The 15,230-nt window shown below is 43.9% G+C and overlaps 1 protein-coding gene across 1 annotated transcript in view; it reads left to right on the top strand.

The window, feature by feature from the left end:
• The window catches only part of LOC140577142 (fibulin-2-like), a 56,899-nt gene extending 47,708 nt beyond the window's left edge, over positions 1-9,191 (top strand). The window contains exons 13-18 of the mRNA XM_072696975.1: positions 669-797; positions 2,872-2,997; positions 4,416-4,532; positions 4,620-4,745; positions 5,538-5,661; positions 7,059-9,191. Of these exons, the coding sequence (XP_072553076.1) occupies positions 669-797; positions 2,872-2,997; positions 4,416-4,532; positions 4,620-4,745; positions 5,538-5,661; positions 7,059-7,416 (980 nt within the window). The 3' untranslated portion in view covers positions 7,417-9,191. The remainder of the gene's footprint in view (positions 1-668; positions 798-2,871; positions 2,998-4,415; positions 4,533-4,619; positions 4,746-5,537; positions 5,662-7,058) is intronic.
• Positions 9,192-15,230: the final 6,039 nt, after the last annotated feature.

Below are 15,230 nucleotides of genomic sequence, written 5' to 3'. Positions count from 1 at the left end.
ATGATGGATGGTGGTGGTGCTCCATCCAGTACTTTTGGAATGCGTTGGGGAGTTGGAGATGAGGTGAGGTGATGATCATCCAACATCCTGCCCTCACTAACAATCTTGTAGCTGAATGCAATCAAATCCTCACAGCAATGCTCCTCCTCCTATATTTAGTAGAAAGTCTTCTTTTCCCCTGAGCAGTAGAGACAGTTACTCCAACAAAAACAGGATCAACTCTTTTATAATTTCCTTGATTTCAGAGGAAACAATGAATGAGCAGGTGTCCCAATACTTTTGTCCATATAGTGTTTTATTCTGTTCTGCTTATTATTGCTTTAAAACAAACAAAAAATGGCCAAAATGACTTAAAATGAATTAATTTAGAGGTAATTAATTGATTGTCAGCTATATTAGTACAGTTGCATTAGAAATAATGTGGAAATTATGAATTATTAAGGTAATTATTGATTTATTAAGCATGGTTGATGTATCATAGTGTGTAACAGCACTAGGGTTCGGTTCCCTAGCCAGCCAATCACACCACGCTACACCAATAAGAGTCCTGAGGCAAGCTGCAAATACTAAACTCTTATTATTTACTGCTTATGCGTCTATTTATTATTCATATTTTAATCATATGAATTTTAAATTCAGGCTTGTATGTGTCCCTCACTGCCTTTCAGACATTGATGAATGTCAGACAGGCGTCCATCGCTGTGGAGAAGGACAACTGTGCCACAATCTGCCCGGAACCTACCGCTGCGACTGCCGTAACGGCTACCAGTATGACATGTTCAGGAAGATGTGTGTAGGTAAGCCCCTGCAGACCTGAGCACTGTAGTGCTACACTGCTGTTCTATAGCAGGCCAGGGTTCGATTCTTGAAATCTACACCACGCCTTGGGCATGACTCCTAACTCCATATCTCTACGATCTCCTACCTGTGTTACATGATTCACATGTAAGTCACTGTGGATAAGAGCAGCAGCCAACAGCCACGAAAATCAGGAACTGGCAATGCAAATAAGAAGATTTTGGCCACTTAAACCATCCTGAATCTAGATCTTCTCCAGCACTGTAGAACCTACTGTAGAAGCTCCAGGTCTCATCAGAACAGATAAAGCAGGTGAAGATAAATCCAGTAAAAGGAGAAACAAGAGCTTCTCATTCTGAAGAAAGAAAGTAGTGAGATCTTGTCGGTGAGCTAGTCTGAAGAACAGAGCTCGGTTCCTCCAGGGTTCTCCTGGACGCCCCCTCCCCAGTCCAGCCAGCACAGCGTGGAGGATGTGTTCAACTCCACCATCATCAGCAGCAGCAGCAGCAGCTCACCTGATTTACCATCATTAAGCCCTGATTTACCATCAAACCAGGTGTTGATCTGAGGAGAACTCTAAATAATACTAGACTCCATGAGAGAGGAGAACTTTGGAGATGTTCTAATGAGGAACACAGTGATGGAGAACCTCCACCACCACTTTCTGTAGGAGTGTTATTATTAGTTTCACACTTTTGAGATTGTTACGGTTAGGATTAGGACCAGGGTTAAGGTAAGGTTTTGGGTAAGGTTGGTTAGGGTTAGGGTTAGGTTTGGTTTGAGGTTTAGATTAGGATTAGGACCCTGGTTAGGGTTTGGTTTTGGGTTGAGATTAAGGTTAGGATCAGGACCAGAATTAGGGATAAAATTAGGACCATGGTTAGGGTTTGGTTTTGGGTTGAGATTAAGGTTAGAATTAGGACCAGGTTTGGGTTTAGGTTAAAGTTAGGATTAGGATCAGGGTTAGGATTCGGACCAGGATTAGGGTTAGGTTTTGGGTTAAGGTTAAGATTAGGGTTGGGTTTTGGGTTGAGATTAAGGTTAGGATTAGGACCAGGGTTAAGGTTGGGGTTTGGGTTGAGGTTAAGGTTAGGATTAGGATCAGGGTTAAGGTTGGGGTTTGGGTTGAGGTTAAGGTTAGGATTAGGATCAGGGTCAGGTTGTGGGTTAGGTTGGATTAGGTTTTGTCTTGAGGTTAAGATTAGGATTAGGATTAGGATCAGGTTGTAGGTAAGGTTGGATTAGGTTTTGGGTTAAGGTTAAGATTAGGATTAGGACCAGGATCAGGGTCAGGTTGTGGGTTAGGCTGGGTGAGGATATTAAGTCTACTTGCTGTACCAGATGAACAGTAAATCTACTGAATCTACTGTCAGTAAAGCCTCATCAGAACATCTTCAGGACCTTCACACTGCTGCTGCTGCACTGATCTGCTGTTGATGTGCTGATTCTGCTGATACTCTGTTATGGGTTCATGAATCATCTATGAAGGACCACTCTAAATACAGCGTTACCTTATTCTTAATGTTGCACGAACAGCATTATCAGCATTAGAACTAAATTAAATTATGAACTTTTTTTTTTACAAAAATTGTAATATCTAACTTTTAAAAAGTTGTTTTTATTGTAAAATCTGTTAAAATACCTTTTAAAAATAAATTAAATGAACTTAAATGACTTTGAAACAATGCAGATAATTAAGAAAACATTTTTTTATGATAATGATGATTTACCATAGATTAAAGACTTTGCTATACAATAATATACAGTATAGCAATGTGACAGCTATCTTTAATTTGATAAGAATTCTCTCCACAAGTCATTACCTTCCCCCTGAGAAGAGCTAATGTCACTTCCTTTGCCTTTTGGGACACACTCTGAATGAAGCCGTGGGCTGTCTGTTTACATTCTTATCAGAAGCAGAAATACAGGCCTTTATTCAGCCTTATCTCTACTGCCCCCCATTCTGTTCCAATGGGCTGCTGAGGACTGGGTGCTGATTCACGCTGTTGTGGCCTCTGTGGCGCACTGTTTAGACTAGCACGGCTAATGTCTTTTCCACACCTCTCCCCATAGACGTGAATGAATGCTGGCGCTACCCCGGCCGGCTATGTGCCCAGACGTGCGAAAACACTCCAGGCTCTTATCACTGCTCCTGCACCTCTGGCTTCACCTTATCCAGCGATGGCAAGAACTGTGAAGGTACAGGCTGATAATAAGACAGTGTGTGTTTTTATATCAGGTGGATTAGCGGCGGCAGTCATTTCTCTGATGTCGTCATGTTTCTCACACATAGCAGAGGTGCTGCTGAGGCCTGTAGGATGAATGGGTTATAAAAACTACTAGAGCATCAGTATGAGGGATGTCCAGGTCAAGATTTTTTTTTATCCATCCGATCCGAGATCTCTTAATGCTCACTATCGGCCGATACCGATCTGATCTGATCTGATCCGATATTCATAATTCATAATAAACAACAGCCCACAACTTGGGGAAGATGTGCTAATCCACACCACAGTAAACAGCAGTAAAATCACTGTATTTTTAGCACCTGTTTCTGTAATCAGACTAAATTGGAATCTGATCTACTTTGTTTGGAGCAACTTTTTAAACGACTGTTTTAAACTCTATAATGTTTCATATCCTACAGTCCAGTCTGACTGACCTACCTGACCATTCAGCTCCCAGCTTCTTTACAGCTGTGCAGTCTGATCACTTTGTGTGTGTGTGTGTTCGCATTAGCCTTAGCATTAGCATTAGCCTCCTCCTTCTCCTTGGTTCTGAATGCGCCGTTCAGAGCTGGTTTAAAACCAGAGAAAGGAGTGTGGTTCTCCCGCTGGCAGAACAGAGCATTTCCACCATAGTTTGGTGGTTTCAAACCAGGAGGAAATCGGGAGTAAAGACAGGATGGGAGGAACGTTAGCACTACTTCCCAGATGGAGATAATGGAGTTAAATATCTTTGTCGATTTTAGCAGCACGGACAAAAACGGGTGTAGATCCTCCTCTTCTGACAGATTAACTAACTCACTCTTACCTGCCGCTCTGGGAGCCGTCTACCGAGGCTATGCCACGTTTACAGCGAGGCTCTGAGCTAACGCTAAGCTGAAGTTTTCCTCATACCCGAACTTTCCGTTCCACCTTAAATAACGCAGCCGCTCTGTTCTGCTGTCGAAATGTATGTACTGTAACGGCGGCACTATTTAAGGTGGAATGGAGAGTTAGCATTAGAACCAGCTTTAGCTTCAGTTTTGGCTGATAAATGGATACGTCGAGGCTTTTATCAGTTCCAATAAAGCTCGCTTTTGTTTTGCTCACCAAAATAAGGTCACAAATGGTGGTTGGAGACAGTTAAAACGCGGGTACATGTAGACCAGTAGTGTCTGGGAAGAGGCGGGGCCTAAGCGATAATATCAGACGACTGTAGAAACAAACACTGACTAGAAATCAATGCAAAATCCTGACATTTTACACGATTTATAAATCCCCAAACGGACTCTGCGACTTTTGTACATCCCTAAAAAGAGGACGTCTTCATTGTAGCATATTTTTTGGGGTTAGAAGGACAGTATAAAAGCATGTCTTTTCACTAACAACTACTGAACACGCTGTATTTCGTAGATGTGAATGAGTGCCTGAATAAACCCTGCAGTCAGGAATGTGGCAACGTCTACGGCTCTTTCCAGTGCTACTGCAAACAGGGCTACTACCTACGAGAGGACGGCCTCACCTGTGACGGTAACAACAGCTTTATCATCCAGCTGAGCCAAATATGGAAGAAAGGCCTGGAGATGTCTTACACTCTTGTATATCCTCTCCATCTAGATGTGGATGAGTGCTCTCAGAATTCTCACCTTTGTGCCTTCAAGTGTGTGAACGTCCCCGGCAGCTACCGGTGTGCCTGCCCCGAACACGGCTACGCCATGTCCCCTAACGGGCGCTCATGCAGAGGTGAGTGATCAAGTAGTCAACCGAATATCGACTTTACCCGAACTCTAAGCAGTTAGGAACCAGGCCCTGCCACACGCCACCAGCGGTCAAGGTGATCTTGCAGGACAAGAGCCTATACAAGACTTCCCATAGAACTAGACCAGCTTGTCCACCAACTCGGTCAAGTTGGTCACGCCTATAGACCAACACATCAGACATACAGTAAGCTGGTCTAGAGTTTGGCTGGTCGACCAGGTTAACCAGCTACCCACCTTGACCATCAAAGACCTGCTTAGACCATCTTTTCCTAAAGCATTTCCAACACAGCAAGGTCCACCAGCGGTCATGGTGATCTTGCAGGACGATGTAAGAAAACTAGAGCCTATGCAAGACTTCCCTTAGAACTGTAGGGAGTGTATACTGTATACAGAACCAATCGCTGAATTTAAAGGGTCCGTACCGTTCATTGTTTTTGTGATGTCATTAAAGAACTTCAATGCATTTACGTAAGCCCCACCCATTCACATTGAAACTGTAAGCAGTGTTCAGCCTTTCTATAATGCAGGGCTGCCAATCGGAGCTCATTTGAATATATCCTTATGTGGAAATAAATAATGGCACATAAAGCCACTCAAAACATGAGAAATGTCTCATATGGCCCCTTTAATTATCTAAATATTACATTTTTTTAATTCCACAGTGAGATATTCGCTCGCAAAAAGTGATTTGAGTAGAGAGGGTCATTTCAGTGATGGCTGCAAACCTTCACACATTCTGTTATTAAATGTTTATTCCCTGTTTGTGGTGTTTCAGATATAGACGAGTGTGGGCTCGGAGCTCATAACTGCACTGTCGAGGAAACCTGCTATAACATCCAGGGTGGATTCCGCTGCCTGTCCTTCCAATGCCCAGCGAACTTCCGCAGAGTCTCAGACACGTACGACACACACTGCATCCTTCACTATCCATCAGCTCCCTTGGCCAGCAGAATGGGAGCCACACATGAGCCTCATGCCCAATGCCGAACATCGCCCAGCATTGAGCTGTGAAGCAGTGGAGCTGCATTCTCTGGAATGAAGGAGCTCCATCGAATCATCCATATCTGACCTCAACAGTGCTCTTGTGGTTGAATGCAATCAAATGCCTTACAACATGTTTCAGAAGAGTAGAGGTTGCTATTGCAGATAAGCAGGACAAACTCCTATTGATAACGCTTAATTAGCAGGTGTCTGCAAACTTTTGGACATGTATATCAATTGTATATCTGGTTTTCATTAGTTAAGACCAATGACCAGTATGACCAGGCTAGCTTGACCAGCATGGCCGTCTTAACCTGGACAACCAACATTGTCCAGCCAAAGCTTGACTGGTCAATCATAACCAAGCTTGACCATGTTGGTTGACCAGCAAGACAAGCCTAACCACACTGGTCACTCACAATGACCAGTGTGATCTATTAGCATGACTGAGCTAATTGACCAACATGAAAAAACTTGACTAGCCTAACCCTGCTGGTCGTCCACAGTGACCGAAGTGGTTGACTAGCATTGACGAAGCTGGTCAACCAAACATCTTTGATCAGCCTAACCACACTGGTTATCCATGATGACCAAGGCCATACTGGTCTCTAATGAAAACATACCCTATGCTGGTCATGAGTTTGGATGGTCAACCAGGTTAACCAGCTAGCTAACCAACATAACTAGCTTCACCATTAAAGACCTGCTTAGACCATCTGAAACCAGCTACCAGCTGGTCCTGAGCTGGAAATTTCAGCAGGTCTTGGTCCTTAGTGTACACTATATGGACAAAAGTATTGGGACACCTGAAATCAAGGGTATTAAAAAGAGTTGATCCTGCTTTTGTTGGAGTAACTGTCTCTACAGTCCAGGACGAAGGCTTTCTGCTAGCTTTTGGAGGAGCATTGCTGTGAGGATTTGATTGCATTCAGTGACAAGAGCGTTAGTGAGGTCAGAATGTTGGAAGATCACCCATCACCTCATCATCCACAACTCCCCAACTCATCCCAAAAGTGTTGGATGGAGCACCACCATCCATCATTCCAGAGAACACAGTTCTTCTTCCACTGCTCCACAGCTCCTCAATGCTGGGGGGCTTTATACCCCTCTAGCCCACGCCTGGCATTAGGCAGCATGATGCCAATGTTTTCGAGTCCTATTCTATTAGCAGCACTTATCTACAACAACTGTGTCAGCAATGGGTGCAATTTAAAGTAGCTAAATGCATTCTTTAATAGGTGTGGGTGTCCACAAACATTTGGACACGTAATGTACTATTGTCTATTGTTAATATTAAATGACGTTGCCCTTCCAGACGCTGCGAGCGCATCAGCTGCTCCAACTTCGTGGACTGCCAGAACACTCCGGCGAGGATCACCTACTACCAGCTGAGCTTCCAGACCAACATCATCATCCCTGCTCAGATCTTCCGCATTGGCCCCTCCCCTATCTACTCCGGAGACAACATCATCATCAGCATCACCAAGGGTAACGAGGATGGCTTCTTCAGCACGAGAAAACTGAACGCGTATACCGGCGCCATCTACCTTCACCGGCAGGTTCAGCATCCCCGCGACTTCCTCATCGACGTAGAGATGAAGCTGTGGAGGCAGGGTACCTTCACCACTTTCCTGGCCAGAATCTACGTCTTCATCACAGCTAACATCCTCTAGCAGCCCGCTACCCCACTTCTGATCCCACAGTCGGCTTAAGCTTCTCAATCGCAGCATAAAACCACGCCATGTAATCGGAAATTAAACGTATTGTATTTATTACAATTATTATTAAGCCTGCTAAGCCTCATGGCATGGCTGACGGATCATAAGTAGATCACATGTCGTATGGCGTCTCAGTCCAATCTTAGGGGGGCACAGCACTACAGAGTTTAGAGGCTTCTCTGATTTAATGGAATAGTCAAAATCAAGAATTCTGGGGAAGAATTCAGGAAAAATATCAAAAATATCTATATATTTTTGCCGAATGCATCCAGAAACACAGCAAAAATGATACATTAGCAAGTAAAATCATCTGAAATCTGGTCGATATGTGTAAAATATCTCATTTTGAGAATGTTGAAAGAATATTTCACCACTTTTTAACATTTTTGAGCTCATTTTACCTCATGAAAATGTCTCATTCTTGTGGGTGAGATATTTACCACCCCATCACACCTCCCACTAAATGGACAGACAACCTAGCACCTACTGCGCTACGTTTTGGAGGAGAAGCATAGTACACATTGGATGGAGTAGGGTAATACTTCTCTTGGAGTGTAGGTCAAGTTATGAAATAATAACTGAATTGTGGGAGGAGAAATGTGCCTGAAGCCCCTCCTCCTCTCAGTCTAACGTCCTATAAAATCCATCACAACTTTGTCCTGAAGTTTCCGCACCCACCACCCCACCATCCCATCACCCCCCCTTTATACTCAGTCATATCTCTTAATCCTACATTCTTAGAAATCCACCGAACAGCCATAACATTAGTACCACTGACTTTGACTCTGATTTATCTGTAGGTGGCTACATCTGTCTAGGGGTGGATCTACATTTTAGGCAGCAACTGAACAGTCAGTTCTTGAAGGTGTTGGCAAACGTAAGAATCTGAGACACAACTGTGATGGTCTAGACGATGACCGGGTCAGAACATCTCCAAAACATCAGGCAGGTCTTGGGGGGGGGGGGCTTTATCTACCTAAAGTGCTTCAAGGAAGGACAACTGGTGAACCAACTTTATGGGCGCCCAAGGCTTATTGATATGATCTATGGAGGCTCCACTTTACAACTTACCGGGCTTACAGAATCTGCTGCTGCTAACACCTTCAGTGGTTACACCGGTCCAGGGACCAGGATCATTAGCCGTGGAGGCATGTTTACCCTAGGGGGCGCTAAAAAGCAAGAGAATGCCAAAGGACGATTGAAAACGCACATTCAGAGAACCCTGAAATCACATTCTGGTGGTCCTACTAGCCCCAAAGTAGCACCATTGATAAAATATATTGCTTCCCCACAGTTAACGTCAAGAGGAAGTAATCAGAAAAACCAAACTAGGTCAAGGTAATACATTTATTTGTATTAAAATGATGATTTGAACCAGCTGATTTGAACGCATTGCATTTGTTCAGTGTAAACGTCTCAAAGGAAGGCAGTCATTATAACACAGCAGGTTCTTGCTACTCTGTGTTTTTATATCTCAAGAGCTTTAAACTGCAGGAACTTTTAGGTGCTCTTATATTCTTCTTCTTATCCTTTCTTAAAGCCCTACTGAAGAGCCCTCACATAAAGCACCTGCAATATTTCCGTACACTGCTAATTGCCTTTTAATGTATACAGTAATTGTTTTTAATTTCTCACTTCAGATCACGTTGACTGGATGTATAAAGTTTTAAGCAGTTTCAGTATTTTTTTTATCATTTTATATTAAAACACAAATAAACATTTCACACTAATGTCATGGATTTTTAACTTGTATGAACATGCATCTCCGCTCACGTGACCTTTCTGGTGTCTGTATTTGCCAGAATTCAGACGTCCATCTATTTCTGAGACCTCATCAAATCAAGTCACGTTTATTAGTACAGCGCTTTTTTCACAAAGCAGCTTTACACAATCATGCAAACCTAAGACCCCCTGTCTTAAGCCCCCAAAGGCCACAGTGGCAAGGAAAACTCCCTCAGAGCTGGAGGAAGAAACCCTGGGAGGAACCGAGACTCACAAGTGGGACCCGATCCGTCCTCCTCTGTACTACTCTGGTGTGCAACGTGTTCATAATCATAATATAATAATCATGGTGACGTATAACTTAATATAGTCATATCAGTGATGGTTAATAGTGGTGATATTAATAGTGGCAGATGGTTAAGAGTCCATTTAGGTTTGAACATGGTAGAACATTAGGCAGGTAGCAGTGGTAGGAGGCTGTGCCGCTGGTCTGGCATGGGTGGTGGTGGGGATGGGGGGCGGGCAGCTGGTCTGACGCAGGTGGAGGGGACCTCAGCGGGCAGTCTTCCAGCAGGACGGGCTGGGTGACCATTTACTCGGAGAAGGTAAAGAGACAGATATCAGAAAGGGTATGAATTATTCCTGGACAGCCATCATATCCACCATTAGTGTAGGCCTCCGCCTTTCATCCACCTGTGCAGTGAGCACACACACACACACACACTTACACACTAGTGAGCACACATGCTCGATACGTGGTGCCACTGTTGAGCAGCGAGGGTGGAAGGCCTTGCTCAAGGGCCTGACTTCGGCAGCTTGCCGAGCCCAGGTCAGACTGCCAGTACTAGAAAAAGTCTCTTCTAAGAAAACCAGAGGCAGTTCTTGTGCATGCTGGGTTTTAACGAGGTCCATCCGTCAGTCAGTCGGTCAGTCGGTATGCCAAATTGCCTCCTCTAAATAAATATGAATCATTCTTCATATCACATCACCCTGGCTTAGGTCACTGTAGGTCATTTTTTTACTGGGGTGCACAACATGCCAACGTATGCTGCACGCATAACCTGATCAGGGGCGGCTTCTTAACATCTCTTTGACCAATCAGAAGCAAGCTTGTGGATGTGACAGTAATAGATGCAATTTAGACTCTTAGCAGCGGTACTGGCAGGGATGTTGACCGCAGTTCTAAATGTTCTATGTTCTACATATTTACACAGACTGTGAGGAAGGTCTTCCTGAAGGTGGCCGACCAGAACGCTGTTCCTAATGAATACTTGACTCTGGCCTACAAAGCCAAGACTGGGCCGGCCAGCCCCTCGGTACTTGATGGCGATGGTCAAAAGCCGATCTGCACAGAGAGCCCTTCCAGCTTCAAGTACGGCTCGGCTCGACCCGCCATCCTTTAAGATCCACGGAAGACGAGCATCCAGACTTTTTACTGTCCTGCACCGAAGTGGTGGAACGAACTTCCCCTGGGTGTCTGAACGGCTCAGAGAGTCCAACACTCGCTGTCCTCAAACCCAGACTGAAGACCCTCCTCTTCTGAGAGAACTGGGGTGAAGAGTAGAGTATTATGGTCTACATATTGACTTGTGTTCAGTAGAGTCTAGGATTAGAGGATCTTTGAATTATTAGTCTATTTAAACTAGCTGAGATTTTTCTTGGGTAAATAGCAAAGCACTGGATAAGAGCGTCTGCTAAATTCCTGAATGGAAGTGCCTGGAGTGCCTGGAGTGGTCTGTGAAGGTAATAAGCAGACTTCGCCTGCAAGGGACGGTGTGTGACAGCCGTTTCCTGTTCATGCTTAACAGACTTCCTGTCATTCCTTTTCCATCCCACATCCTTGGGGGAGACAAGCACAAGCACATGCATGGCAGAACTCATGCATGCACAAACATGCATATGTGTGTGTGTGTGTGTGTGTGTATATATATATATATATATATATATATATATATATACATACATACATACATACATATACATCATCACTGTCACGCAGAAATCTAGGACACTACCTGTCCAAATGTTTGTGGACACCCCTTCTAATACATGCATTCATCTGCCGATTTAGGTTTAGCACCCATTGCTGACACAGAGGTGCAAATGCACAAACACACACAGCTCATCTAGTCCCTAGATTGGGACTCTCTGTGGTAGATACCATTTATTGATTCTTCTGAAATGTTAAAAAAGGGTGTTAAAAAGAGTCGATCCTGCTTTAGAGTCTACTAGATTTTGGAGGAGCATTGCTGTGAGGATTCGATTGCATCCAGCAACAAGATATGTTAGTAAGATCAGGATGTTGGATGATCACCATATCATCATCATCATCCCCAGCTCACCCCAAAAGTACTGTTCTTCACAGTTCTTCTTCCACTGCTCCACAGCTCCTCAATGCTGCTGGGGGTCTTTATACCCCTCTGGCCCACGCCTGGCATTAGGCAGCATGGTGCCAATAGGTTCATGATGTTTATCTGCTCCAGAGAGTCCTATTGTATTGCCAGTGCTTCTCCATAAGGGCTAGACAAGCTGTGTGTTAGCATTGATGTAATCATGCTTAGATCAGCTGAATGCATTTATTAGAAGGGGTGTCCACAAACATTTGGACTTTTAGAATCCAATTCTAATGTATTTCGCTACCTCAAATTGCATGTAGAGAAGTATGATATATATATATATGAGCATACTGGCAACATAGCTAATGCCAGGTGTGGGCTAGAGGGGTATAAAGCCCCTCAGCATTGAGCTGTGGAGCAGTGGAAGAAGAACTGTGTTCTCTGGAATGATGGATGGTTGATGGTGCTCCATGGGGAGGATGAGGTGGGGTGGTGATCATCCAACATTCTGACCTCTCTAACGCTCTTGTAGCTGAATGCAATCAAATCCTCACAGCAATGCTGCTTTAAAATTTAGTAGAAAGTTTTCCCTTCTGGACAGTAGAGACAGCCACTCCAACAAAACCAGGATCAGCTCTTTTTAAAAAACCCTGATTTCAGAAAAATCAATGAATGAGGCGGTGTCCCAATACTTTTGTCCATTTAGTGTATGTTCCTGGGATGTTCATTGAAGTACTTAGTGTTGAAAAGGAGTTTGGATACTACATATGACAAATACAGCACATATAGAGGTCTATAGATATCATCTCCCAGAAAAGGATTAAGGTCCTGAACCAGGTTTAGACACAATATTTCAAATGGCCAGAGATAATATAGTCCAGGACTAGGCTTAACCCCTTAGATAACCCCTAGATACGCTGAATGCATTTATTAGAAGGGGTGTCCACAAACATTTGGACTTTTACACACTACTGCATAACGCTGCAGAACAGACACACCTCTCTCTGTCAGTAAGGCGGCCGTTCTCTCAGGGTAAACTCTACTAGCAGGAATGTGTCTTGCTTGCTACATGCTAACACATGCTCGAGGCTGTAAACGAATACGATATGAAAGCCCATCATCGCCACACCAACCCGAAGTGAATTACATACTTCAGTCCCTCTGTTCTGAGCAGGTCAAAGTCAAAGAAAGTTAACTCCTACATCGAAGTTTCGTGCTCTTAACCACAAGCGTTTCCTCTAAGAACGTCAGCGTGCCTTTCAGGACGGGCCTCCAAGCCAGACGGAGTGTGTACAGGAATTTGCCCGAGAGGAGTGTGAAGATGTGAAGATGGCTGGGAAGCGACTGCCTGCCGCAAACTCCAAGTCTGCAAGGCCTGCATGTGGACTCCAGCGCTGCACTGTGTTTTATTACTATCTGTCTAGCGAATCTATCTACTGCGTGATATATTGGGATACTAAACTGACCTCAGACTGAGAAGGAATTCGGCCAGACTTTGGCTTCTGAATGGGATGAAATTACAAACCGATGTCAGGATTCAAATCAGAAGCCAAGATTGGATCAGATTATTCTTGGAAGACATGTCCAATTTAACAGAAACACCCACCGTGAATTTGATTGCCCATTGCACTCATCACTCGTCGTGGTTTCTGACCACACAACTGCAGTTAGCCAGATATTATCTGTGGATAAGGTCTGATTTTATTTGAGTGGGATACTTTAGCCACCAGCAGATCATCTAGAGATGTTCTACTAAACCAGGGTTTACTGGTTTAGAGTCAAAGGAAACCAAAGTCTAGTGTGACCGTGGCTAGTTCTCAACACAGCGTTGACCAGTGACTAATTTGGAATTACTTTGATTAGAAAAACCGTCCTCAGGGGCGGATCCAGTGAAATATTTATGGGGTGTCGAGAGGGGGGCAGGAATTATGGAGGGGTGGCAACATATGGCAGACAAACCCAATCTCATTCAATCAATGTCTTGCATTTGACGTTTTATGTGAAATCATTTATATTAGGAATAAGTGACCAGGGGTGGCAAGGCTTTCTTTTAGGGTGGCATTTGACACCCAATGCCACCCCGGTAGATCCAGCCATGACTGTCCTTAAATGAGCCGTCTGTCCATGTGTCCATCCTCCTTCTTATCTGCTTCTTCCTGGTCTGGGTCGGCATTGTGCACAAGGCAGGAACACTCCTGGACAGGGCTACAAGCTACAAGGCTATAAGGCTAATGTAGCTAAGAAGTTTATGATCCATAATCAAAGCATTAAACAAGAACGTAAGGAAGTTCAGTGACCTCTGATATACTTACTCTTGTGGCTTCTGACTCTGTATGGTAAATATGAACAGTGGCTGTGTCCCAATTGAGCACAGCACACTACTGCTATAAGGTATAGACTAGATCTTAATAGTGTCCAAAGGTGAAAGTTCACCAGCCTTAGGTATTGAACCCACAAAGTTGAGAACCCAGTGCTTTAACCATTGAGCCCCCACTCAAAATGTTTGTGGACACCAATCCGATTCTAATGTATTCAGCTACCTCAAATTGCATGTAGAGAAGTATGATTATATATATTTATATATATACACACCATAGCTAATGCCAGGAGTGAGCTAGTAGAGGGGTATAAAGCCCCCAGCATTGAGCTGTGGAGCAGTGGAAGAGCTATGTTCTCTGGAATGATGATGGTGGTGGAGCTCATGCCAGTGCTTTTGGGATGAGTTGGGGAGTTAGGGATGATGAGGTGGGGTGGTGATCATCCAACATCCTGACCTCACTAACGCAATCAAATCCTCACAGCAATGCTGCTTTAAAATCTAGTAGAAAGCCTTCCTCCCTGGACAGTAGAGACAGTTACTCCAACAGAAGCAGGATCAGCTCTTTTTAAAACCCTTGATTTCAGAAGAAGCAATGAATGAGGCAGTGTCCCAATACTTTTGTCATTTTAGTGTATGTTCCTGGGATGTTCATTGAAGTACTTAGTGTTGAAAAGGAGTTTGGATACTACATACGACAAATACAGCACATATAGAGGTCTATAGAGGTCATCTCCCAGAAAAGGATTAAGGTCCTGGACTAGGTTTAGACACAATATTTCGAATGGCCAGAGATAATATAGTCCAGGACTAGGCTTAACCCCTTAAATCCTTGGCTTTATTAATAATGAATAATAATAATAATAATAATAATTTCTCATGCAGAAACTATTGTGAATGTTATGGTCACTGTTTGGCTTAGCATGTCTTGTGGCGTCCCACAGGGCTCTACTTTGGGGTCTATGACACTGGTGTTCATTATGGCAGTGATGTACTAATGACAGAGTGACAGAATCTAAGGGGTTAACCCGTCCCAAGAGGTTCTTATTAATTCCCTCCACAGTTTACCTGCTAGAAAACCAGCAGAAGGTAAAGTCTGCGAAACGTTTTGAGGTGAAAGCCGTTTTTCAGAAAGTGAATTTTGCAAGATGCAACAGGCAGGCCTTTCATGGCTGTCTGCATACCATGGTGACCGCAGTCTAACTATTACTTTCTTCTTTCCCTCCGCTACACCCCCCACCCACCCCCCACCCCACCCTCCGGGGCTCCTCACGAATACCCTGTGTAGTCTTTCCAAAAAAAATTCAACTTCTATGGGATGCATAGATTTGTTTGTGTTTACCCCTACAGCGATATCTTAAAGAGGATCTCATTTAAAGCTTGAAAGAAGAAGA

Source organism: Salminus brasiliensis, chromosome 14 (genome assembly GCF_030463535.1).
Source record: "Salminus brasiliensis chromosome 14, fSalBra1.hap2, whole genome shotgun sequence".
NCBI classification, from domain to species: Eukaryota; Metazoa; Chordata; class Actinopteri; order Characiformes; family Bryconidae; genus Salminus; species Salminus brasiliensis.
The sequence above is the reverse complement of the archived record's forward strand: the minus strand, read 5'-3'. Positions and strand labels throughout refer to the sequence as shown.